The sequence below is a fragment of the Rhinatrema bivittatum genome, chromosome 3 (assembly GCF_901001135.1).
Source record: "Rhinatrema bivittatum chromosome 3, aRhiBiv1.1, whole genome shotgun sequence".
Taxonomy (NCBI): Eukaryota; Metazoa; Chordata; class Amphibia; order Gymnophiona; family Rhinatrematidae; genus Rhinatrema; species Rhinatrema bivittatum.
The window spans coordinates 569,022,726-569,048,623 of NC_042617.1; the positions used below are offsets into that span (position 1 = coordinate 569,022,726).

At 42.3% G+C, this 25,898-nt stretch overlaps 1 protein-coding gene across 2 annotated transcripts in view; it reads left to right on the forward strand.

Moving 5' to 3' along the window:
• PLEKHG1 (pleckstrin homology and RhoGEF domain containing G1) overlaps window positions 1-25,898 on the forward strand; it is a 390,662-nt gene that overhangs the window by 131,611 nt on the left and 233,153 nt on the right. For both annotated transcript variants that reach the window (XM_029596546.1, XM_029596547.1), the window contains exon 2: window positions 4,453-4,527. In XM_029596546.1, coding sequence (XP_029452406.1) covers window positions 4,453-4,527 — 75 coding nt within the window. The remainder of the gene's footprint in view (window positions 1-4,452; window positions 4,528-25,898) is intronic.

Here is a 25,898-nt window from a genome sequence, read left to right on the forward strand (position 1 = left end):
CAGTCCAAGTCACAAGTAGCTGGCAAGTACCCAATCAGATCACAAGCTGCTATTGCCTATTGATTACCGTAATAGCAGTTTATGGATTTAACCTTGAATTTATCCAAACCTTTTTTTAAACCCAGTTACTGTTGTAACCACAACCTCTGGCAATAAATTCCAGAGCTTAATTATGCGTTGAGTGAAAGACTTTTCTCTGATTTGTTTTAAATGAGCTACTTGCTAACTTCATGGAGTGCCCGCTGGTCCTTCTATTATCTGAGAGAGTAAATAACTAATTTACATTAACCTGTTCAAGTCCTTTCATGATTTTGTAGACTTCTATCATATCCTCCCTCAGTTGTCTCTTCTCTAAACTGAACAGCACTAACTTCTTTAGCCTTTCCTCATAGGGGAGCCGTTCTATTCCCTTTATCATTTGGGTCGCCCTTCTCTGCACTTTCTCCAGTGCAGCTATATCCTTTTGAGATGCAGTGACCAGAATTGCACACAGTATTCAAGGTGCGGTCTCACCATGGAGCGATACAGAGGCATTACGACATCTTCTGTTTTATTTTCCATTCCTTTCCTAATAATTCCTAACATTCTGTTTGCTTTTTTGATAGCCATAACACACTGGGCCGAGGATTTCAATGTGTTATCCACTATGATGCCTAGATCTCTTTCCTGGGTGGTAACTCCTAAGATAGAACCTAACATTGTGTAACTAATGCAAGGGTTATTTTTCCCTGTATGCATCACCTTGCACTTGTCCACATTAAATTTCATCTGCCATTTGGAAGCCCAATCTTCCAATCTCACAATGTCGTCCTGCAATTTATCACAATCCGCTTGTGATTTAACTACTCTGCATAATTTTGTGTTATCCGCAAATTTGATCACTTCACTTATCTTAGCCCTTTACAGATCATTTATAAATATATTAAAAAGCACCTGTCATAGTACAGATCCCTGAAGCACTCCACTGTTTACATTTTTCCATTGTGAAAACAGACTATTTAATCTTACTCTCTGTTTTCTGTCTTTTAACCAGCTGCAATCCACAAAAGGACATCACCTCCTATCCCATGACTTTTTAGTTTTCTTAGAAGCCTGTCATGAGGGACTTTATCGAATGCCTTCTGAAAATCCAAATATACCACATCTACCAGTTCACCTTTGTCCACATGTTTATTCACCCCTTCAAAAAAATGTAGGAGATTTGTGAGGCAAGACTTCCCTTGGGTAAATCCATGCTGGCTGTGTCCCATTAAACCATGTCTATATAAATGTTTTGTGATTTTTATTCTTTATAACAGTTTCCATGATTTTTCCTGGCACCGAAGTCAGGCTCACTGGTCTATAGTTACCTGGATCTCCCATGGAGCCCTTTTTAAATATCAGGGTTACGTTAGCCACCTTCCATTCTTCAGGTACAGTGGATGATTTTAATGATAGGATACAGATTAATTGTAATAGGTCTGAAATTTCATTTTTTAGTTCTTTCAGAACCCTGGGGTGTATACCATCTGGTCCAGGTGATTTACTACTCTTCAGTTAGTGCACCCACCCAGTTTCACTGACAATCTGCCTTTACACCTGCCAGGCCCTAACTTAATACTTAAATACTAAAACAATTTGACACTATAAAGTTTTGATAAGAATCCTTTTCATATTTTTAACAAATGGGACGCATGCAATTAAATTGTCCATGGCTGTACAGGTATTGTGTGTGTTTTTTTTAATGATATTTTTGTTTGCCTTTGCCCCCCCCCCCCCCCCCCGGTACTGTCTTACAAAGCAATTACACTGTTTAAATGTTTTCACTGAGGGTGATTTCAATTAAAGATTTTGTGACTCGTTCAGTAAGTTGCAATTAACAGGTAGATTTTTAAAGTGTTGCTCGTGTAAAAACAGCCCCATACACGTGTATGTAGGCCATGTGTAAGCAATGCGAATTTTAAGAAGCCAGGAAGTATGCGCGTACATACCAGTGCACACGTCAAGAATAAGGAGGCAGAAAAGGAGTAGAGAGAGTATCTGAAACCCTATCTTCCACTGCAAGAAGGGCACTTTCAACTCAGGGTGGGTTTTGAGGGGGGCGGTGGTCCGCCTAGGGTGCAAGGCTCTGTAGACCCTTGTAACCCCCCCCCCCTCTCCAAAATCAACCCTGACCCGAAAGTAGCCGTCTTTCAGTGGGAGATGTATAGAGCGTCAGAATCTCTCTCTCTCTCTCTCTCTCTCTCTCTCTCTCTTGTGTGAGTGAAAAGATATAAAATTAAGCATATCTTTGCTCACGTGTGCTTATGGGTGCACGTGCAATCCTTTTTAAATTTACCTGTAAGTAAGCAGTTGCTGTGCCCCATAAGAACATTTTGCCTGCTTGCTTTTGGGAGCATGTTGTAGAGAAAACTGGTTCTGTGGCACGTATGGCCAAATCTGCTGCAGAAGGTGCTAGTCTTGCTTTTCCTTCTGGATTCTGGCAAACTGGGGACATTGATCTTCCTGATGTGTAACCCCCATGGAAAGTTGGCAGTAGACAATGTAGGTAGGCAGGCAAAAAGAAACTATTGGGTTAGACCATCAGTAAGATCTGAACTGCACCAATGTAAACTCAAAGAGGGGATGAGAGAGATTCAGTATCTTGATGCCCTACTAATTTGAGTTGGCTGTGATCCAATTCAGATAATTTCAGGTCAAATATTTACTTGTGTGCTAGAATAAGAAGACCTTTCCTCAAGAGCTACTTGCCATGTGATTGGCTGCACTTAGTAGTTTGATTGCCAAGTTATGTCATCTTTACCAAAAGACTGATCTAGTTGTAAGAAAAAAAATAACGAATCAGCTAGCAATCCTGCCTAGTAGTTTTCCTGATGAGAAGAACTGAGCTCAACTCTCCCAGCTAGACAGACCATGTCTTTGTATGGAGCCGTTTGAATGACTGTAAAATGAATAATTTAATTCTCTGTGGGTCGTACCCTCTTATTTGAAAATAATTTAGTATGCCACTAAACTCCTGTAAAGGCCAAAGGGTCAGTAAATCTGTGGTCATTACTACTACTACTACTATTACTATTACTACTACTACTACTGTTATTACTATTATTACTACTATTATTATTATTGCTATTATTATTACTACTACTACTATTGCTTATCTTCCTTTTTTGTAGTGCTACTAGAAGAGTATATAGCACTAACTACTGGCTAATTTAAACACTACAAGAAGGAACCTTACTGTGAGGTTCTCATCCTCCAGTTGGTTTTAACTCATCAGGAGCAGAGCCTGAGCTTCTCCCTCTTGCTCACCTCTGCAGGATTCTGGATTCAGAGTTCTGGAAGGCTCAGGAAAAAGTTTCTATAGTCTATTCTAGATTAGTCTCTGAGTAACTTACAGTATGTTCACAACGTTCTGGCAAAACTCAGGAGGAACAAGCATTATTTCTTTCCGATTGATTTCTGATCAGAAACTCCAATCAGTCCACGGGGAAATGCCCTTCGGTTTCTATGGCCTCTTGCAGCTCTGTCAATCCTGCCTCCCTTCCGGGTGGGAGGCCCAAAACTCATTGCAGTTCCAACACAAGGGGACTGCTCAACAAACTTATTATCCCGATCTCAACTCTTAGTGTTGCTCACAAACTTAGCACAGACACAGTTCCAACCGTTGGTGCTGTTCAAGATCTCATTATTAGTCTATCGGGGGGGGAGGGGGGAAACCCCATTCCTTCAGTTTTTCTGCCCAACTTAGGCAGTGCTGTTAATTTATTTCCCTCAAGCCAATTACTGAAAACTGCAAAGTCTCTCCAGTGATTAGCAGTATCCCTCCCTCATTTGACTTACGTTTGACTCACTTGTGTCATTCATCTTCCATGGGCCTAACTTTGTGTTTGCCCCGGCCTCTGGAAGCCTCTACGGTTGGGTCTGCTTGCGTGTGCTCCTCTTCAGATTCTCTGCAGCTGCTTCAAGGGAGGAAACCACAAATCTGTCTTTCCCTTTTTGTTTTTCCTTTTATTATTTCACTTGTGCTCGTGTTGGTGGGACCTAGGGTCGTCCCCCCGTCCCCCCCAATCAACCTGGGGTCCTGCCCCCAGGGCTCCTTCAGGCTCCCAGTCACTAGGCATGATGGGGGTTGTAGTTTTCCCTCCCTCCATTCTGCCCTGCTATGGGGGGGGGGGGTTCTTTTATCTCTGCGTCTGTAACTCCTCTGAGGCTAATGTAATGGCATCCTCATCACACTTATACATGTCTATGAAGGCATTTGTATTAGATTTAATTCGGCATTAACCATCCCGATTTGGCATAATTGGTGAAAGGGCTAGTAATTTTTTACCATTTATATTTGTAAATATTTTTTTCTACAGAAAGAAAAAAAAAAGGTGAAAGAACAATCTGATAGGAAACCACACCCCAAGCCTTTTACTGGAATATATTGGCAGTGTATTGAGAATATTTGTCTTTTTTTGTTTCCTTGAGGTTTGACAGCGCTGGACTTGACCGAGATGCCAGATGAATCACTGGAACATACCGAAGTCATATCCAGGAATGAAAGTTAGTGTTTCTTCTTTTTAAAATCAAATTTTTGTGCATTCAGCTAGGTTAACTATTGCAGAAAAAGACCCCTCTTGTTTTTATAGAGAAGTGTGAACAGCACTAGAGCATTGTCCTCTTAGGAAATTCACAATGACTTGAATGTCTTTGTTATGGAATTAACTTTTTTTTTTTTTTTTTAGCATAGCTTAACCTAGGAGTGGTCTCTCTTTTCTTTTTTTTTTTGGCCAAATGCCCCAAAAATAGTTAACATTGCTAATTGCAGCTTTGCTGGAGGAGGAAGGCCATGCCCTTTCCCAGCAAACCTGTCTCATCCAGGTTTGAAGATTAGACGCCAATAAATGTCCAAGTACAACTTTATTAACAGATGGAGACCATTAGTTTTTGTATGTGCCCGACTCAGGCCAGAGTTTCGCCCCACACCGGGGCTGCCTCAGGGGCTGGAATAAACAAATATAAATCGTGTAAACAATACAGGACATACATAATTGAAAAATAATAAAATCATAATTAAAAACATGAAAATGTGTAAATCTAGGTAACACATAGAAATTGATATATAACCAACCACATTGAATGAGGAAAACGAAAATACAAACAAAATGAAAGATTTGGAAAAATAGTATTGACATATTGCTTTGTATGTGTTGAAGAGCATTATTGGCAAGGATTCAAACAAAATGAAAAAACGAGAGACAGTATAACATGGTGCTTATTACCTGTATATGTTGAAAAGCTATATTTAAGAACCAATTATGTTCTTAATTGAGAATGTGTTAGTGGTCAGATGCTTCTGAAATAGATAATAAAAACATGAAAATGGGAGGGGGCTCAGATGTCCACATCATCTGGGGTGGGGGGAGGTAGGAATCAGCTTGGACAGCCCCTCTATTCCAGATGTCATTTGGTAGAGGGTGGAGCAGCTAGGGTCTGCCTCTGCATTCTCAGGGGATAGGGACGGGGTTGCTTCAGACCACAAGGTCCTTACTGTTGGCAGATGACTTGGATAAGTGACTGGAGACTAATGTTACAGCTTAATTACGCCTCTTTTTAACTTTTAGCTTTAGCCAGTGGATTAATACAAATCACATTGCTTCATGCAATTTAAATATCAATGAGCTGCTTTGCATGTGATGCAGCTTAAACTTTTTTCATATTAGCCTGCAATATGGATTGGTGCTATAAAGTGCATTTAATAACACAAGCAGTATCAGGAATGCACTAAATAGATACCAAAGTCTTATTTTCTGCAGGCTCTAACTTTTATTTTCATTTACTTTTTTTTTTTTTTTTTTTTGTTGAACATTATTCATGCAAATAATTTCTGTGTAAATTTCTACTGCTGTGTTTGATTTAGGATCAAAGAATCAGTCTTGTCTTGTTTATCTTTTATAGGACTGTATTGCTGATCTTAAAATGTGGCGGACATGCATGCCAATTTTTTAATAAGCCCTCTGGGTTATCAGGATTTCCTAAAATTTGATGGTGGCAGCTATACTTTGGGTTTGCTTCTGTTCTGGTTGATTGGCCCTGCAGGGAATCAAAAGGATCAACCAAGTGCTGTGTCTAGGTCAAGGTTCAGAGCAGTTATTGTGTGTTACCCTTCTTGGTTGCTATAGAACAGGAGTAGCTAACAGGCTTTGCTGTGTGCAGCTTGGAGAGGCGGGAGGAGGGGAAAATCCCATAGTCCTTCGGCCACCTGGGTGGAGAGTGGCAGGATTAAAAAAAAAATAATAATAAGGCTGTCCCTTGCTCTGTGTTTAATGTATAGAAACCATTTCATTATAAGAGACAATGAGGATAATAGCAGATTGAGCTACTTAAGAGAAGGGCAGCATAATGCAGCAACCACGTGGCCTCCCTGAAGGATCTGTAGGGGAAAGATGGATGGGAGCATCTAAATTTCCAAGAGATAAGTTCAAGTAGTAAATACATCACAGGGATAAAGAATCCCCTAGTAATCAGTCATTCCAGCATGCCTTAAGACTCGCTGGGGTAGATATTCAGAGATATCCGGTTAAGTGAGTTAGCTGGATAAGTCTTCTCCGGCTAACTTTAGATATGCAGTTGAGCAGGTCTAACTTATCTGATTAAATGCAAATTAACTAGACAAGTAGCTCCTCCCTACTACTTATCCGGCTAGCTACTTGGCTGATTAGTACTTATCTGGCTGCTAAACAGGATCAGATGTACAACCACTGCCTCTTAGATGGATAAGTCCTTACTTATATGGCTAAGCAGCGCTGATTATCGGCCTCACTACTTTTTAAACAACACTGACGTTATCTAAGGTTTGAGTAAAATGGTTCCACAGTGTCAGTAACTGTATCATGTTACGAAACTGAATTGTGCTGTTTAATCAAACCTGGAATTTTGCAGGTAAATAAAAGGCATCTTCAGAAATATTAGCACTGCTAAATGTCAGCATACAGAGCAAACAACTTGAAGTCGTCCAACAGTGCGCTAAAAATAAAACTTGTAATTAAAAAATACTGCCAGTGACCAACAGTAAAAGAAGTATGTTTTGTACAAAATGATTGTGTGTCACCCGTAATTGAGGCGATGCCAATGATTGTGGGGAGATACTGTCCTCTCACTGCTGGCTACTCTGATAATGTGATACCTTTTTTTGGCTTACTATATATTAATGATGGAATACAGATTATTGTCTGTATGGTGTGGATCCTTTGGAAATGTTTTATTTTCCAGCCCTACTGGTTGTAAATTTCTCCATATATATATATATATATATATATATATATATATATATGTTACATTATCAAAAGCTAAAATTTAGCGATATATATATATAGAGAGAGAGAGAGAGAGAGAAGAATTATGTGTGTTTATATGACAAATCATTATCTCATCTGTCTTTGCGAGTTAATATACAGTATAAACTTGGATTGAACTGATGACCTAGTGACTGCGAAAATCCTAAATTCATGTCCTGGACTAAACTCTTGCTCCTCAGTTGCTCAGGTTTTGATAGTGCAGGAGAAGCAGCGATCTGTGGGATCAGTTAGCCCGAACAGTCATATAATGGTGATTCCTGTTAACCATCTTCAAGGTGAACACATATCAGGTTTCAAAGGGAACCATGGTTTTTAGACTTCTAGTTCAGGATATAGTCTAAATAGGAAGAAGACCTAGGGGTCAAGAATAAACGCCCATTGTGCCTTCGTGCTGGGTTGCCTCCAGGGCAGGAGAATGTCAAATGATTGACTGATTAAAAGGATATGTAAAGTTGGTGCAGGGAGAAAGGCCTGATGCAAGGGCTTTAAGAGGCAACAGAGAAATATTTAACTTGTGCAGGATTTAGTAAAAATGCTGGTGAACATCCGTATGGAATGCCCTCACTTAAGGGTAAACGCATTCTTTAACACAAAGGAGTGGAATTGTACAATCCATCCCTACTAGGAGTTTAATAGATGGTTTCTGCCAGGAGAGGAAGCTTAGTTGCAATTTTTGAGTTTTCCCCAGTCTAGGGATTGGTGTCCTTATCCCTCTCCTAGTGGAGAGAGCAGTACTGCACTGTGATCAGGCAGGTAGACTGTGATGGTGCTCTTTCGCCTGAGAGGAGCAGAGGAATTCTTTTGCAGCTACAGTGAAGTAGAGGAGAGCTATTCAGTCCTGTATCAGCATGTCTGAGACATTCAGATGTTGCCATAACATAGTAAATGATAGCAGAGAAGACCTGTATATTCTTTATTGGGAGGTGGGGGAAGGGGGTTAGGGGGATTATGCTAGAATGGGAGAGGTGTGGATGATCATAATGAAGCTAGATGTCCCTTTAAGGATCATGGCCTGATGGGGCTGAGAATAAGTTAACATCCGCATCTTCCCAGCTGTGGGAACACAGGATTTGCTAAATTGTAATACGTGTGTTAACAAAGTTTAGTAAATCCTGCGGGGGAATTACTTCAGTCTCAAAGGCGCATTAATGTGCCATTTTAATGTAGCTTAGTAAATAGTCAGCAAGTTAGTAGTTATAAAGGGACGATGTGTACAATGATCTGTGGCATCAAGTTTCTGCTAAAAGAACAGCAGAAGCGCCAGGACTGGATGGTACTCGCCCCAGCGATCTGAAAGAACTCAACTATGAAATAGCAAACCTGTTGCTAGTAATCTGTCATTAAAAACAGCCACATCACCTGAAGGCGGGAGGGTGGTCGGTGTAACACCAGGTTTTAAATCGGGCCAGGTTTCCCAGTGGTGAAAGGTAAATAATGGATTGTCCTATGGGGCTGCACTTTGACCTGTGCTGTTTAACATTGTAATTAATGAGCTGGAAAAGGGAGCAGCAACCAGTGAGCTGCTTAGATTTACAGATGATGATGATAAAATTATTCAGAGTTGTTAAAACTTTGTGATTGTGAGGAATCGAAAAAGGACCTTGCCAGACTGGGATTCTAAATAACAGAAGAAATGTAATGTGAACCAAGTGCCTGGGCTTTTTCAATTATTGGCCCCAGTTCCTGCTCTTCCAGCAGAGCTATGAGCAGAGAAAGACCTTAACATTTGTAGAAGGAAGGTAAAGGCTGTTTATTTTAATGAGGCATTCTGTGGATGTCACATTTTATTAACTTTTCTATGAAATGTATTGCAGATTTTATTGTTTGTGTTTTTAAATGTATGTATGATGTGTATTCCATCCTGCAAACCAACCTGGAAGAAGCGGAGTATAAACAGTTTTAAATAAAATAAGTGCAACGTGGTACACATAAGGAAAAATAATCCTAATTCTAGGTACATAATGTTGGATGCCATATTAGTCACCACCCAAGTAAAGGATCTTGGAGTCCTGGTGCGTAGTATGTTGACGTCCTCGGGTCAGTGTACTGCGCCGCTTAATAAAGCAAACGGAGTGTTAATGATTCGGATAGGAACGGAAAATAAAGCAGCGAATATCATAAGGCCTCTGTATTTATCCATAATGAGACCACACATCTCAAAAAGCATCAAGCAGAACTAGAAAAGGTACAGAGAAGGGCGACCAAAATGATAAAAGGGACAGGATGGCTCCCGTATGAATAAAGGTTAAACGGGTTAGGCATGCCTGGATTTGTCAGTAGGCTCACTTGGCCTGTACCTGGGGAAGGAAAACATCTGGGGATAGCAGGCTGTGCTGAATCCAACTCAACGGAGCTCAGCTCTCTGCTTCCTGATCTAACTGTAGGGAACAGCCTGAAGTAAACAGAAAGAGAGATCACTTGGATAGGTTGGGAGGAGTGGCTGGAGTACGTGTGTGTGTGAGGGGAACGGTAAGAAGGGAAGCAATGTTTGTGAGAACGAAGGGATAGGTGCAGGTTACATGGTTGTGTGTATGTGTATATATATATATATATAAGATTGGTTGGGAGGTTGGAGAGGGCATGCAAGGGAGAACAGGACCAAAGCACAGTAGAAACACCTTCCTTCCTTCCTTCCTTCCTTCTACACCCCCCTCCCCCTCTCTGGAATTCAAATCCTCCCTCCCATGATCTCAGATTCTATCCCCCAGATCCTGGAATCCACCACCACCACCACCACCCCCTCTCCTCCAATCACTTAGGACTCCTCAGCTTGGAGAAGAGGTAACTGAGAGGGGCTATTTATAACGGTTCATAAAACCATGAGTGGGGCAAACGAGGCTATTTGTTTTCAGATCGTTCTAAGAATAGGGGATGCTCCATGACACTTAACAGATGTAAAACCAATTGTAGAAAATCATTTTTCACTCTGTGCACAATCGGACTGTGGAATTAGTTGCCAGAGGACATGTTCAGGGCAGTTAGCAAAACTGGGTTTAAAAGGGTTTGGACAATTTACCGGAGGAAAAGTCCAGAAATCATCATTAGCCAGCTAGACTTGGGAAAGTAATTGTTTATCCTTGGGAATGAATGAGCAATTGGAAATGGCTCTACACTTTTAGGATCTACTGGCTAACTCGTGACCCGGATTGGCCGCTGCTTTTCCGAGACAGGATGCTGGGCTCCGTGGAGCTTTGTTCTGACTCCACAAGGCACATCTCATGTTCTTAAGCAGCAGAAATAGGTAGGTGACAAGTCAATTACCTGTGATTACTTAATTGAAACTCTCTGACCTTGACTTGAGGGGAAGCCAGCAATTGGGACGGACACAGTTTCTCGTTTATTGCCTCCTCTGTTGATCTCTCTTAAGTCCACAGACGGCCCTGCAAATGATGTCACCAGGTTGTTAGAGTGCCAAAGAAAAAATGCATGGAACGGACTAGGCTTACCTGTGCAGCCCAGGCGGCTTCCAAACTCTCAAGGAGTCCTATTGTAGTTCAGGGTAATGGTTAGTGAATGTCTGGTACAATCGAATGTGACATGATCTACTTGCTTGCACTTTTGCTCACAGTCAGCCCATTATGCTCAATTTACAACAGATGTGCTTCGAACAATAAGCCCTGTCAATGCAAGCAAGCATTTTTTTTCTTTTTCCCTGTGTATATAACTTTCTTTGGAGCTAGATATTATGGACAGTGTTTGGCACACTCTTACGGAAGAAAATGACTTATTTGCTAAAATATCACTTAGCAAACTGGTGTTCTTTTTTTAAAAAAAATATGTAAACATTGATCATACTGTAGCTGCAGAGCCCACGCACAGTTCTCACAGCCTGTACCACTACTCCCACATTCAAAGCAGATTGTTTCAAGCACTCAGTAGTCATTATTGTTAAAGAAGAAAATATCAATCAAAGCAGGGCTATTATGAACAAGAGATGCAAGATGGGAGGCAGCACAGAACAGCAACTTCTGAAGGGAGCAGTGGTGTAAGGCATTACGTGTCTTCAACTAGGAACCTTATGCTTGCAGCTGGGAGTTGCTGTGATCACACTCTCTCTCCACCTCCCACATTATCAGCCAATCCCTTCTCCTCCTGTGCATACTTCCTATCTGGAGAAGTTAGAGCAGCAACTACTGGTATAAGGAGGCATTACGCCACCCGTCCCCCTGCTTTCCACTCTTGTGCACATCTGGGAGGGGCTCCCCCAGTCCCCTAGGCCGATGGAAGCATTAGGTGTACTAGGCGGTTGCCTAGAGTGCCACCAGTCTTGGGGGGGGGGGGGGGTGGCGATGGCTTGGCTTCTCCTTCCTACCTGCACATCCTGGAAGAGGAGATGATATGGTATGGGGCCGCATGGGAGGGAAGGTGAGGCCATGCTGTTATCGCCAGAAGCAGGAAGAACAGCATGCCAACCGCCGCAGGAAGAGGCAGTATCAGCTGTGGGCCCACGCGGCATTCAAAAGCAGGAGGAGGAGGAGAAGCAGCAGCAGCAGGGCCCCCACCCATCCCGGGAAGTAGCAGCATAAGCCTGGGTCCATTGTCAGCTGTAGGAAGAGGATCAGGGACCCATAGGAGCAGGAAGAGCAAATTAGCCTTGGACTGTTAGGTGCAGGAAGTAGAACAGTATCAGCTCTCAGACCTGAAGAAAGAGGAAGAGTCCTGTTGGCTGCAGGAGCTAAAGGAGGCGGCTGCTGCTGCTAGCCTTGTATTTCAAGGGGAGAGGAGAGGAAGTGAGAGAAGAGTGTGTTTCTTTGTGTGAGAGCATGACTGTGTATGTGTGTGTGTTTGAGAGAGAGAGAACTTGTGTATCTGTGTGTGTATATGAGAGAGGTTTTAGAAAAGGAGATATCCACTGGTAACATACAACAGGCATTCTTGAAGCTTCATGCAGACAGCATATATGTAGTAATGAAGAAAACGAGATTTTAGATCTTGCATCATTGCTAAATGGATAATGTGAAGAGATCTAGGCGTCATAGTGGATAACACATTGAAATTGTCGGCTCAGTGTGCTGCGGCAATCAAAAAAGCAAACAGAATGTTGGGAGTTATTAGGAAGGGAATGGTGAATAAAACGGAAAATGTCATAATGCCTCTATATCGCTCCATGGTGAGACCGCACCTTGAATAGTGTGTACAATTTTTGTCACCACATCTCAAAAAAGATATAGTTGAGATGGAGAAGGTACAGAGAAGGGCAACCAAAATGTTAAAGGGGATGGAACAGTTCCCCTATGAGGAAAGACTAAAGAGGTTAGGACTTTTCAGCTTGGAGAAGAGGTGGCTGAGGGGGGATATGATAGAAGTGTTTAAAATCATGAGAGGTCTAGAACGGGTAAAAGTGAATCGGTTATTTACTCTTTCGGATAATAGAAGGATTAGGGGTATTCCATGAAATTAGCATGTAGCACATTTAAGACTAATTGGGAAAAAATTCTTTTTCACTCAACGCACAATTAAACTCTGGAATTTGTTGCCAGAGGATGTGATTAGTGCAGTTAGTATATCTGGGGTTAAAAAAGGATTGGATAAGTTCTTGGAGGAGAAGTCCATTACCTGCTATTAATCAAGTAGACTTAGGGAATAGCCACTGCTATTACTAGCAGCAGTAGCATGGGATCTTCTTGGTGTTTGGGTACTTGCAAGGTTCTTGTGGCCTGGTTTGGCCACTGTTGGAAACAGGATGCTGAGCTTGATGGACCCTTAGTCTGACCCAGTATGGCATGTTCTTATGATCCTGTGATTGAGCTTGTGTGTGTGTGTATATGTATTTGTATGTATGTTTATATATAAGAGAGAGAGACAAAAGTTTATGAGCAACAATCGCTCCTCTCTCCGCCTGTTAATCCACAACAATCTCAGGATATCTGGAAATCAAAAGATTTCAGGTATAAATAGCAGGGGATTTTTTTTTTATCCTTATTAATTTTAAGTATTGGATGACGTTTATGTCTGCTGTTTTGAATTATTTTATTGGTCTTTGAAAAATTTGTATGAATTTTAAATTTTTGGATGTTCTGCTTTTTAGCTGGTTTGTATTGTTTGTTCTTTTTATTAGTATGATTTTACTTCTATTGATTTATATTTCCTGATTTTCTTGTTTGATATTTTATGAAGAATTGTAATGTTTCTGTTTTTCCCATTGTGGTACTGCATACATAGTCTGGCTTGTTGTGGTTTTAAATTCAGTTTTTGTCTATCTTTCTATTTCTACTTTATGGTCACTTTAATCTGCATCTGATGAGGGGGCTGTGTTTTGCATGTGTGACCGAGGTGACAAAGTCTTCTAGTGTGTAGGTTTTGTGTAGGAATCTATAGCAGCTTGGCTTTTTCTATTTTCCTAATAGGAGGTGTATTGGTGTTTTAGGGCCTGGTGTTATAATTGCAGTGTTTCCTTTTCATAAGTAGGATTGGCAATGTTGGAGTGCTGGCAGTTATTGCTGTTTTGGTATGGGCAGTTTACTATTGTAATTCCGTTTACTCTTGGCTTTCTGAGGGTTAAGCCCACACACTACACAATTTACAATAGACCTAATACTAATTCCAAGAGTCCTTTTTACTTTTTTGCAGGGTTTTCTGGTTGACACTGCAGAAATGCACGTAAACAAGGACGGTAACTTTAATACCGGTGCGCGGTGCCCATATATGCGTGTATGCTGGGTCGCGCCCGAGCTGCGGCCATTCTGTAACGTAGGCGCGTAGATGCGCTCATGGTATAAAGTAGGCTGCACTTGTGTCCATGTGCGTACAATTTTATATGGATGCGCGCACATGCCACTTCTACCATGTAAGTGGGGGACTTTACTAGAAATGCACGCTGACAAAATTACCAGCTAAACCACTTTGTCCCCAGTCGCCCGGGTAAGGGACAGACTTTCTAATCTCTCTGCTTAAATGGCCTTCCTTTTCCCCACTTAACCCTGACCATTAAAACCCTGCTGACTTGCCTATATTTTTGTTTTAAGACTTCCACGCCATCCATAGCAGAAGTAAAGTTACGCGGTAGGGGGGACTCTGGTGCGCGCTTGCGTGTGCATACGTTTTTACACGCTGGTTTCATCCATAAAATCCAGGAATGCCCACGCCCCGCCCCTTTTTTGGACTTTTCCATTCGTGCACGCACCGGGGGATACGCGCGCCCTTCAGCGGCTTTTAAAATCTGCTTGGCGCGCACTGCCCCGGCATATTCATGTACCGCCTGGTTTTGGCACGCGTCGGGCTTTTCAAATTCACCTAATAACATACAAGTTGTAATATTTTTACCTCGGAAGACTGTACTTTAAATGTAAGATCTGTTATACATGCATAATCTTTTGATGGTGTGTGGGGAGGGGATGAGAGGGGAAGGCAGAGGCAGCAGGCTGTAAGTTTTATTATTTTTTTTTTTTGTTTGTTTTTTTGCTTAGGTTGCAGCAGCACTGCCTGTGCCTGCAGATCAGGCTTGTGGCCAGATTTTCCTCTTGTTTGTGGGTGTGTGTGCTTGGGAGCTTGGGCTTTTCTGGGCTTTGCTCCTCTGCCCCTTTGTAGAAACATGGGCCCTGTGGTCTTTTTCTGCCACGTCTCTGCCTAGTCTGCCCATCTGTCTATGGGGTCCAGGTAACCTTCCTTTCGAGTTGGACGCATGGAGGGTGTGGGATAAGTGCCCAGGCTTGTGTAAGGTCCACTGTGGGGGGGGGGGGGAAGCATGTGCAGCAGCTTGAGTTCAGGAACAGGGATGCGACGAGCAGGGAAAGCGTTAGGTGGTATTCAGAGACTTAGCATAGCTTAGTAAAATTAATTTCACTGGCACTTGGTGAAAGTGCACTACATTTGCCCTTTATATATGGTCATTACCTGTGGTTCACAGGGTTACACTGTCATTGACCCATACAGAGCTTGTAGTTCAAATCTGAGCCCGGAGGTTAAGTTAATTGCTCAGGCTCACTCGGTGGTGAGTGCCGAAGGGAACCAAATCAGGGTCTCCAATGTCATTCTTCTGTGCTGTCACCCCTGGGCTACATTGTTTGACTTTGAATTTTAAATGGGGGAAAGATTCATAGGCTTTCAAATCTATGCACCCACCAGCATTATGAAGCAGGGAAGTCTGGTGATTTGCCATTCAAATAAGGGTTCATTGGTTCTCTCGTATTGTTTTCAGTACTGTTTCTTAAAACCAATTGAGAGCTCACTAGCAATCATCTATCACTTACTGCTATCGTGTTTGAAGGAACCTCACTTCTTTGAGCTGTGCATAAAACTTTTGAATTTCTATTTCTACTATTCTACTTAAAGTGAAAATACCAATATTTGCAGCACTATTTATTCCTGTGTGTATGTATCTGCATATATGCACTCACATGAATATGGGAAAATATTTAGGAAAGTTGGGCTCCAGTTAAAATTTGTAGGAGCCAGGACACGAAGGTAAAAACATGAAAGTTACAACAACCTTCGTGGCAAGCAGCAGACGTTTTTGGAAAACACTTGACAAATTAAGAATCATCTTGTAGACGTAGGACACAGACAGAAGTAGTTGTAAAATAGATTTTGAATTTCAAATGTTCTATTCCCTCAATCAACCCTCTCCATCCCTCGATGAACAAAAAATAACATCCAACATTCGAATACCTAAGACACTGTGCAAATGACCTCACATTGTATAATCTAACAACCTCTTAATTATACCTTGAACCTTAAAACCTCTGCTGTCACTGACCTAACTGTATAACTCATCCAAACTCTACACCATTCCTGTCTGCCTTACTCATGAACCCATTCTACGCCTTAATAGAATCATGTTGTATGTAATAACTAACACTCAAACCCCGAAATTGTAATCCGATTCCAAGACAATCCGTTGTGTTGATGTTCATCTAATCTTTTTTTCACGATTACTGTAAACCGTTCTGATGGCGAAACCGAATGACGGTATACAAAAGACATTAATTAAATAATTCCAACAATCCTAAAAGATGTTACTTCAGTGAATGCCAAGTGTCAGATGGCGATGCAGAGTTGCTCCAGCTTTTTAAAAATCCGTAGAAGCCACATACTTTAAATATCCAGATTGTTACTGTCTAAGCAGTTTTCAGATATTTGCCAAGCTCCTTAATGTCTCTACAGCAAAGAAGCTTGGCAAATGTCTGAAAATTGCTTAGACAGTAACAATCTGGATATTTAAAGTATGTGGCTTCTACGGATTTTTAAATAGCTGGAGCAACTTTGCATCGCCATCTGACACTTGGCATTCACTGAAGTAACATCTTTTAGGATTGCTGGAATAGAACATTTGAAATTCAAAGTCTATTTTACAACTGCTTTTGTCTGTGTCCTACGTCTACAAGATGATTCTCAATTTGTCAACTGTTTTCCAAAAATGTTTGCTGCTTGCCACAAAGGTGGTTGTAGCTTTCATGTTTTTATCTTAGTGTGAATGAGAGTGAATATGTGATTTTTAAATCGCTTTGAAAATTTTTGATACGCTGAATTGTATAAATATTTGATATGTGCCTTATAAAATGTTTAGAATATAAGTAAAAATCATTTATGTACTTTGTGGATAGGAGTAATAAATCCTTCTTATTATTAAGGTTATTGCTTATGGTTTACGTCTATATAGATTTAAGGCTACTTTTGTGCATGAAACTCTTTTGAAAATGTACTCTGGAGAGTGCCACTCCTTCGTGTGGCACTCTCCAGTATAATATCTTGCCTGTCCCTTTACTGCTTCCAAAAATGTTTTTAAAATAATGCTCTTCTTTATCTTCTTAAGTTTGAATGAAATAATATGGTCAGGGAGTTAGTCCTCTTAAATACTCAGAAATTAAGTAAACAATTTTAGGTAATGCCACAAAGAAAACACGGGTGATGTGATTCAGCCGTCAGCTGACTTGTGTTTTCAGGCACTGTTAAGCTTAGCTTATTTTGTTCTGACTTGGTGTATAATTTGTGAATTCTAGTTGCAAAATATGTATTTGGTTAGACTGATAAGTTTTTGTGACTTCTGTTTCTATTGTTGTACCTTTTTTAAAGTGGAAGGTACCCCAAGAAATAGATTTTAAAAGGAGCGCGCACATGTACGCCGCGCGCGCTACCTGGCGCGCGCACATGTGTTCCCAATTTTATAACATGCACGCGTAGGTGAATGCATGTTATAAAATTGGGGGTCAGCGCGTGCAAGGGGATGCACAATTGTGCACCTTGCGCGCGCCGAGCCTGCTCCGAGCCGCGCTGCCTTCCCCCTTCCCTCCCAGGCGCTCCGAAATCGAAAGCGGCCTTGGAGGGAACTTTCCTACCCCCCCCCCCCCACCTTCCCTTCCCCTACCTCCCCCGCCCTTTCCCCCCTACCTTTTCCTATTCTTTACTTTTGTTTCAAAACTTCAGCCCTGGGGCTGAAGTAAGTTGCGTGCGCCGGCCAACTGCCGGCACGCGATCCCCGGCACAACAGCAAAATGGCCGCTGTGCCGGGAGCCTGGGACCGCCCACATCCTGCCCCTCCCCGCCCCTTTTTACAAGCCCCGGGACTTACACGCGTCCCGGGGCTTTATGCGCGTTGCCGGGCCTTTATAAAATTGGCCCAGTGCACGTAAGGCCGCCGGATTTACGCATGTAACTTTTTAAAAATCCGGCCCCAAATACTTAATCCATTATGTCCCAGTGTCCTATTTAGAGGATAGCTTCTTAAGACAGAATGGGTTAAGGTTTTCTTATGTCCCTTCTGTATTGGGCTAAGTGTTAATTTTCAGAAGATCAATGTTAATAAAATAGACTTGCAATAGATATGTTTATACTTTCTAGAATGCTGCGTTTGGTTAGTGCACCAACCTTCCCCAAAACAGGGTAAAATATAAGCACGCAACCCTAGAGATGTTTTTGTACTCCAGTAAACCGTGCCCAATACTCGCCTGTATTGTGGGAGGGAGGGGAGAATTGCAGTTATAGCTGTGGATCTGGGCTTTTCATCCATCTTTATAAACGTATGCACACCCTGCCAAGGTGGTGTCTCCCAGCCTCACTGGGAGGACAGTGGTGCTTCATGCTACATCTATCTGCTCACTAGGCCAGACTCCTAGTTTGAAGCAAGGGTGTTCTGCGAGATTCCAACTGCAAATCAGGGCTCGATGGCAGGAGGAGTCAGACTGGTCTTGAATGCCACTGCTGTTGAGAGGAGAATCATATTGGCTAGGGAGGAGGGGGAGGTGAGAGGGTGGATTGGCCAGCAGGTGGTAGGGAGGTGAGAGATTGAGGAAAGAGGAGGAAAAGAGATCTGAGGTAGGGGAGAAGAGGGGGGGGGGGGAGGAGTGTGGACCAGGGTTGGAAGGACAGATAAAAAGGATAAGGCGGTGGTGGATGGGGTTAGCTGTAGGATGGGGAGGGGTTGGGGGATAAGACTGGCAGGATGAAGGTGGGAGAGGGCTGGAGGACTGGTATATTGGTGGAATTTAGGGTAGGGGACGCAGGGAAGAGGGCAGGAATGGTGAGGCTGCATGGGACAGGTGGAACTGGGAGATAGTGGGATAGAGGGTAGAAAATTTCAGGGGAAAGGGAAGAAACCTTCTAGGAATAGGGAAAAGGATAGTGGAAGGGGTAGAGGCAGGCAAGAAAGGGCACTTTTAGGAATAAAAGCAGAAAACAAAGGTGAGGACTGAAAAGTGGGGAAAATAAAAGCAATGAAAGTAAAATAACCAGGCACACACAAATGCTTAAAGAACTACTTGTAATTCCATAATATAAAACTGTTTCATGCAAATTTATGTAAATGTGTGTGATGGGACCCCTGATCACTAGACATTTGCCCCTGGAGAAGTTGTGGGGGTTATGTCACTTAACCTGTGCCATAATTACATGGGTGGCCATCAAGGGAATTTGAAGTCTTCTTTTCAGGGAGTGGCTGAGGGAGAGTTTCTGGGGGTTGGTATAAAATGATGTAGAGCACAGGGCTTGATTGTTTCCTGCAGGTCGTTGCAGTGCAGCGTCGGGCCTAGTCATGGGAGACCAGAGAACGTTTACTGGGCTCCGGGGAGGTATCTGGTGACAGCCGGGGAGGATTATGAGCCACAGCTTCCTGGAGAGAAAATCCTATTGGGAATATTTGAACTATGCTAATGGGATCACGGTGGAAGGATTATGTGGGTGACATCAGTACTGAATTTCATTCTGAACTGAGGAAGAATGAGTAGAATTAGTGTGTTTTCTAGTTGCCGTTTGATGCTGCTACTAATGCTGTGAGAAACTATGTACCCTGAGAGCTCAAAGAGTTTTTATTTGTAATAGACTTTTTCCTCTGACTGCTGGTATCCCCAGACTGGTAAAATAAAGATTTTGCTTGAAAATGTGTGACACTCTCCTTGATTCTAAGGTAGGGGATTGAAGCAGCATCTGTTAGTACATAGAAAAAGATGGGGGAGGGGGTCCCCAGAGTGGGGGGGGGGGGGAGTTAGAGGAATTTCCCCTGTCCAGCATGGGTAAACACTGCCTTTGCCTTTGAGCCAAGTCCGCTAAACCATCTGTTCGACCATTGGTTTTCTTTTCCCTTTTGAACCAACGAAAGACTGGCGCTTGGATCACACACCGGGCATCAGGCGCTCTGAAACTTTGTGCCCCATCAGGGGAACTGCATGTGCAGAATTTACCCCCAGCGGGTTATAACAAACATTGAGGTCGTTCTAAGCCACGCATAAAAATGCTAAGCATGCACCCCGATAGTGTAGTGCAATACCCGCCAGCTCTCAGTTGCTTTAAAGATAATTACCTGTGTAACTCTGCCCCCCCCCCTTTCCAATGGTTTGGTTAGAATGTGGAGGCGGGGCTCCCTCTGAAAACGTTTCTGCCCTAAATAACTCTTCACTCTGATTCTTTACCGAATTTGGGGGGGAGAATGTTTCTTAAATACGCGTCCTTCTTTCCGTTAAATTTACACCAGGAAGACCTCTAATACAAACCACCTGGCATTTTCCAGCCAGTCCCTCCTGCTCCAGATTCCCCAGAGCTTTGCTCAAAATTGCAACCCAGTGGTTGTCTTTGTCCACCTTCTCGGATTGCTGTTTGGACTGCTTGATATCACAACATACGGTTTTCAAGCTTCTAGTGTTGTCGGCCATGGTTTCTCCTGTCTGTGGCCTAATTGATTTTATAAGGGGGGTTCATCCCCTATCATCTCTGCACTATCCCATTTGCCTTTGTTTACTGTTCTTTTCTTCTTTTTCCAAAGCAGAGCCATGTTTTTGTATTTAATCTTTATTAATCTTTAATCATTAACATGAACAGAGCATAAAAAAATGCATTTACAAGCAAAACGGTAAGATACAATTCAAATTGAATCATAAAAAATAGAAAAGAGTATATAAGTAACTCATTTTAAGTCCCAATTAAGGAAGACTGAGGAACATAAAAAGAAACTGTTAGGTATTTATTAATGCTTTATTGCTCTTAGATAATTTTTAATGTCTGTATCTTAGGGCTTAATTTTAGGGGGGAAGAGACTGAAACACAGTTTCAGCGCCTTCAAATCAAGCCCTGACGTCTTACGTGTTCTTTGTTCATCTGCATTTTCACAGTAAAGTGGAGAGTGACTCCAGCTGTCACAAGGGAAGGGCAAGCAGGGCGACTACTTGGGGTGTCAAGCCAGGAGTGCGCCTTGCTGCCCTATTCAGTCGCTCTGTGAGTCTGCGAATACTCAAGCCTGAAAGGGATGGCAGCTGCCATTTTGTGCCGTGGCTTCCCGGACGATATCATCTCCTTGACTGAGTGTGGCCAAGGAAGAAAAGTCCTCTGTGAGGGAGCCAGGTTTCCGTCAAAGCAAAATGGAGCGAAAGTGAATTAAAGAGGTCATGGATGGATGCAACGCTTGTTAGAAACCGAGCAAACATTCCACTGCAACCAGTGTCTGCCTGTAGGCAGTTTAACATCTCGGTTACTGACGCAAACTGCCTTCACAGGAAGTCTGCTTCTCTGTTCAGGATCCTAGATGAGAATATGAGAAAACCTCACCCTACCTCTCCAAAACAAGATAGACACAATAATTAGACCTGGGAAAAAAAACCAGATGAAACAGGTAAAGGGTACACCAAATTATAGGGGAAGAATCACTGAGTCATATTGAAATCATAGTCTGGAAAAGAAGTATATTATCTAACTATCTCATATCCGTAGGAAGGCTGTTTGGGAGTAAAGAACGCACAAGTAATTATGGAGCATTCCTTCTCTCTTGCATAATATCCATTCAAAAGGCATTGAAGTACCAAAATCTAACTGTGCTTCAGAGATTTTGTTGGCAAAGGCATGTTCCCAACTTGAGATTTTGTTGTCCCCAATACATAGTCATAAAAGCAAGTTCAGGGAGTCCCCACTCCATTTTAAATATTAATTTACAGCAGTAGATGATGAAAGATGACTACAGGTAGCGTTCAGTCACTGCTTCTAGTGGACGACAATGTAGCGTGAAAGGACATTTTATCAGAGATGCTGAGGCATGATGGCTTTGTGGATGCCTTTTGTATGTACTCTAATTCTGCTGCTTGAATCCTAGTTCAACCACTCACCACCATGTCCTTGAGCGAATCTCTTGCCCCGAGATCACAGTTTGGGCCGATGGGTTTGGGCCTTGTAATCTTGAGCACAACATATTATTTGAAATCAAAGTTAAATGACTTACTTGAGCTTATGCAGTGAATGGTTGAGGAGGAATTCAGCTTTGCTTATCTATAGCTCTGCTCTTAAACTTAAGAGCATACTAACAAGAAACGAAAACAGGTAGAACTAATTCAGCTTACCTTCAGATTGTGTGCACGGTCCTGTCCACACACATGTATGGATCTGACAAAAACCCCACCATCCTCATGTCCCCTCAACATGTCCTGAAAGCTTGGCATGGATTGGACACCAAACAGAAATGTCATTAGAGGGCATTCACACACAACAGATGCACACTCATCCCATGCCCCTTATTTTCCTTAGGAAAATAGAATAAAAATCAGAGCCCGTGCTCGTCAAAATGGCTAAGCAAAATGGTTCCCACGGGGGTCTCTTTAGCTGGCATGTTTTATTTGTTTTTATAGACCGCTTCCATGGTTTGCAATAAAACCCATCCAAAGCAGTGTACAGACTTAAATCCAGCTTAAAAAAAAAAGTACTGCTCCAGATTTGAATTTCAGGCAGCAGTACTTGGTGTGACACACAGGTGTGCCTAGAGCATTGATCATAGGTTTTTTGTTAAAACTTGCAGTGCCTCTTTGAAAACATTTCTCGACATAGCCTAGAGCAGGGATTTCCAGTTCCCATCCTCAAGAAACACACACAGTTCTGGGTTTTCAGGATATCCACAATGAGCGTGTATGAGAGAGATTTGCATACAGTGGAGACGTCGTGGCTCCTGAGGTCTAGAATTGGCCACCTCTGACCTAAAGACTTCCAAGATCTTGTGTCAGAGAGAGCCTTTAACCAGAATGGGCCTGTTTATTTGGGGACTCATCAGGTGCCCTGCATGGTCTGTCTAGAATAACCCGTTTGTCCTCTCCACGTGAAGTTGTCTTCCTTCAGTCGTACTGAATCCTTCAGCACAATCCAAACTTATTCTTTCACTCCATCTCTGCAGCAGCCCGGGATGAAACTGTGGTAATTAGGGAAATAGGCGTGGTGCAATTCAGTCCAGTTCACAGTTTAAGCCCCAGCGTGTCCACAGTGATACCACACTTCCCTCTGAACGTCCACACCATGCATCTGTGCCAGTCCTGCCTCAGTTTGAGGTGTGAGGCCAGCCATCTGTCCACACAGTCCTGGTCCACCCTTCCTTCACCCTATTATGCCGCTCAGTATAGTTCCATGGAAAGTATGCTAAATACTTCTGCCCCCAACCTGGGCAGCACTGCCAGTTTATTCTACATGCGTTTTATTTAAAACATTTCTATTTCCACTTTTATTTCTATTTCATTTTTTTCAGACGATTCAAAGCAGATCACATTCAGGTGCTGTAGGTATTTCTCTATCCCCAGAGGGCTCACAATCCAAGTTTGTGCCTGAAGGCAATGGAGGGTGAAGCAACGTGCCCGAGGTCACAAGGATTGACAGTGGGATTTGAACCCTGGCTTCCCTGGTTTGTAGCCCGCCGCTCTAAACACTAGGCTGCTCCTCCATCCCACTTTTAGCACTTTTATCTTCCAAAGTGGATTCCAGCCCGCATACACTTATAACATCAAAACATGTAATATAAGGCAAACTCCACAATGAAAAAAACCAAAAAAAATAAATCCAGACAATAAATTACTTCACACTAGTGATTAGTGTTAGTGTTGAAACTTTAGGAGGTATAAGTGCTATATGCTTCCATAAACAGATGGGCTTTCTCTCGCTTCCTAAAATACAGATATCAGTGACTTCTCTCAGCAACAAAGGTAGTTGGCTCCGTAGTGTTGGACAGACTTTCGGGAAAGCCTGAATACAAGTTGCCTGAAGTTTTGCTTGACTTATCTGAGGAACTGCTAGTTGATGGCTATTGGCAAAGTGATGATTACAGTAGGGTGTATATACTCTAATTGTCCATTTAAGATATTGTGGTCCTTCTTCATGCAGTGCTCTAAAGACTAGAATTGCAAATTAAAATGTAATCCTCATTGCATCTGGGATCCAATGCAGAGTCATCAGGCTTGGAGTTAGATGCTCAGTTCTGCCTATTCCCATGATTAGTTGCGCAGCCACATTTTGTATTGCTTGTTGCAATTTCCAATATTTCTTAGGGAGGCCATAGTACAACAAATTGCAGTTGCCTAAGTCTGGTAGAACTAGTGCTTGTGTTACTTTACAGAAGCCATGTTGGTCTAAGTGAAGACTTAAACATCTTATCAAGTATAATTTATAGAATGTGCTCTGTAGGAACTTTGTTTTGTAGTTTAAAAGTTAGACCGGGGTTCAAAATTACACCTAACTTGTGAACCATTGCCACAATTAGGTAACATTTTCCATTTAACTAGCTTGTGTTAACCACTGGGCTTTGGCTTCCGGCTTACCCACAAAATTTCAGTTGTAGCTAGATTCAAGATCATGCTAACCACTCTCCAACTATAGTAAGCATGGTTGCCAGGAACTCAATAGCAATGTCTAAAAAAATAATGTATTGGTATAATCAACTGTATATCATCAGCATAAAATTTGTACTGTATTCCATGCTGACTCTGGAGACCCCTAGCAGGGCCAAGTATAGATTAGAGGTGTACTGATCAGGCAGATCCTTGTAGAACGCCATACGCATTTGCATTAACCAGTGACTTTACCTAGAAGTTAGCCTTATTAAAAGAAACAACCCATCTAATAACTGCCTCTGCAAAGCCCATAGAGGAGATTAGTATTTGCTGGTTCAGCATATCGAATACACTGGAGGTATCCAATAGAACCACTAAGGCGAATACACTGGAGGTGTCCAATAGAACCACTAAGGCGAATACACTGGAGGTGTCCAATAGAACCACTAAGGCGAATACACTGGAGATGTCCAGTAGAACCACTAAGGCGAATACACTGGAGATATCCAGTAGAACCACTAAGGCGAATACACTGGAGATATCCAGTAGAACCACTAAGGCGAATACACTGGGGATATCCAGAAGAACCACTAAGGCGAATACACTGGGGATATCCAGTAGAACCACTAAGGCAAATACATTGGGGATATCCAGTAGAACCACTAAGGCAAATACACTGGAGGTATGCAATAGAACCACTAAGGCGAATACACTGGAGTTATCCAATAGAACCACTAAGGCAATTCCTCCCTTGTCCATTTCTATCAGCAAGGTGTCCATTAGAAAAATTTAATAAGGTTTTAGTGCTGTGATGGTTCCTGAATCCACTTTGGTGGACATCTAATAGATGATTCTACACAATAAAATCATTTAATTGCTTTAGTACACATTTCTCAAGCACCTTGCTTAATGTTGAAAGATTTTCAATAGGACTGTAACTAGATAATTCCCTGGACACAGATACAGGTCTAACGATAGCTCTTTTTAATACACCTGGGACTGTTCCTTTTATTAGGGCGTTGTTAATTTGAGTTATTTTCTCTGTAAATGAAGTCTTCAGACAACAGATCAAAGCCACTGGACATGGATCAAACTCTCTAGAGATGATCACATTTCCAGTACTTCCTTTGTAGACACTTGGTGAGATGCGGCCCACGGTCCCTTTCTCAGGACACTATATTCTGTGGCTTTGCGTTGCAAACCATTATCCGTGCTGCTCGTTTCTTTCATCTTCTTGTGGAAGTGATCGTCGATGAAATCAGCACTAAAAGATGTCCCTTCGTTTAACTGTGGCTGCTTTAATAGGCGTTTTGTAATGGAAAATAACTCCAACGGACGATTTACTGCTCCAGCAAGTTCAGCAACGAAGTAATTCTTCGTTGCTGTTCTCAACACACTGCAATTCTTATTGGATATAAATTTCTGAGTGGATTTAGCCGCTGCATTTTGGCTATTCCGCCATTTTTGTTCTTGCCTTCTTACTTGCCTTTTTAATTCCTTGCCTTCTGAGTTGACCCAGGAAGATGTGCTCGTGGGGGCAGAAGCTCTGCCCCATTCGTCTGCCCAGCTGCTAGGGACCGTTGCT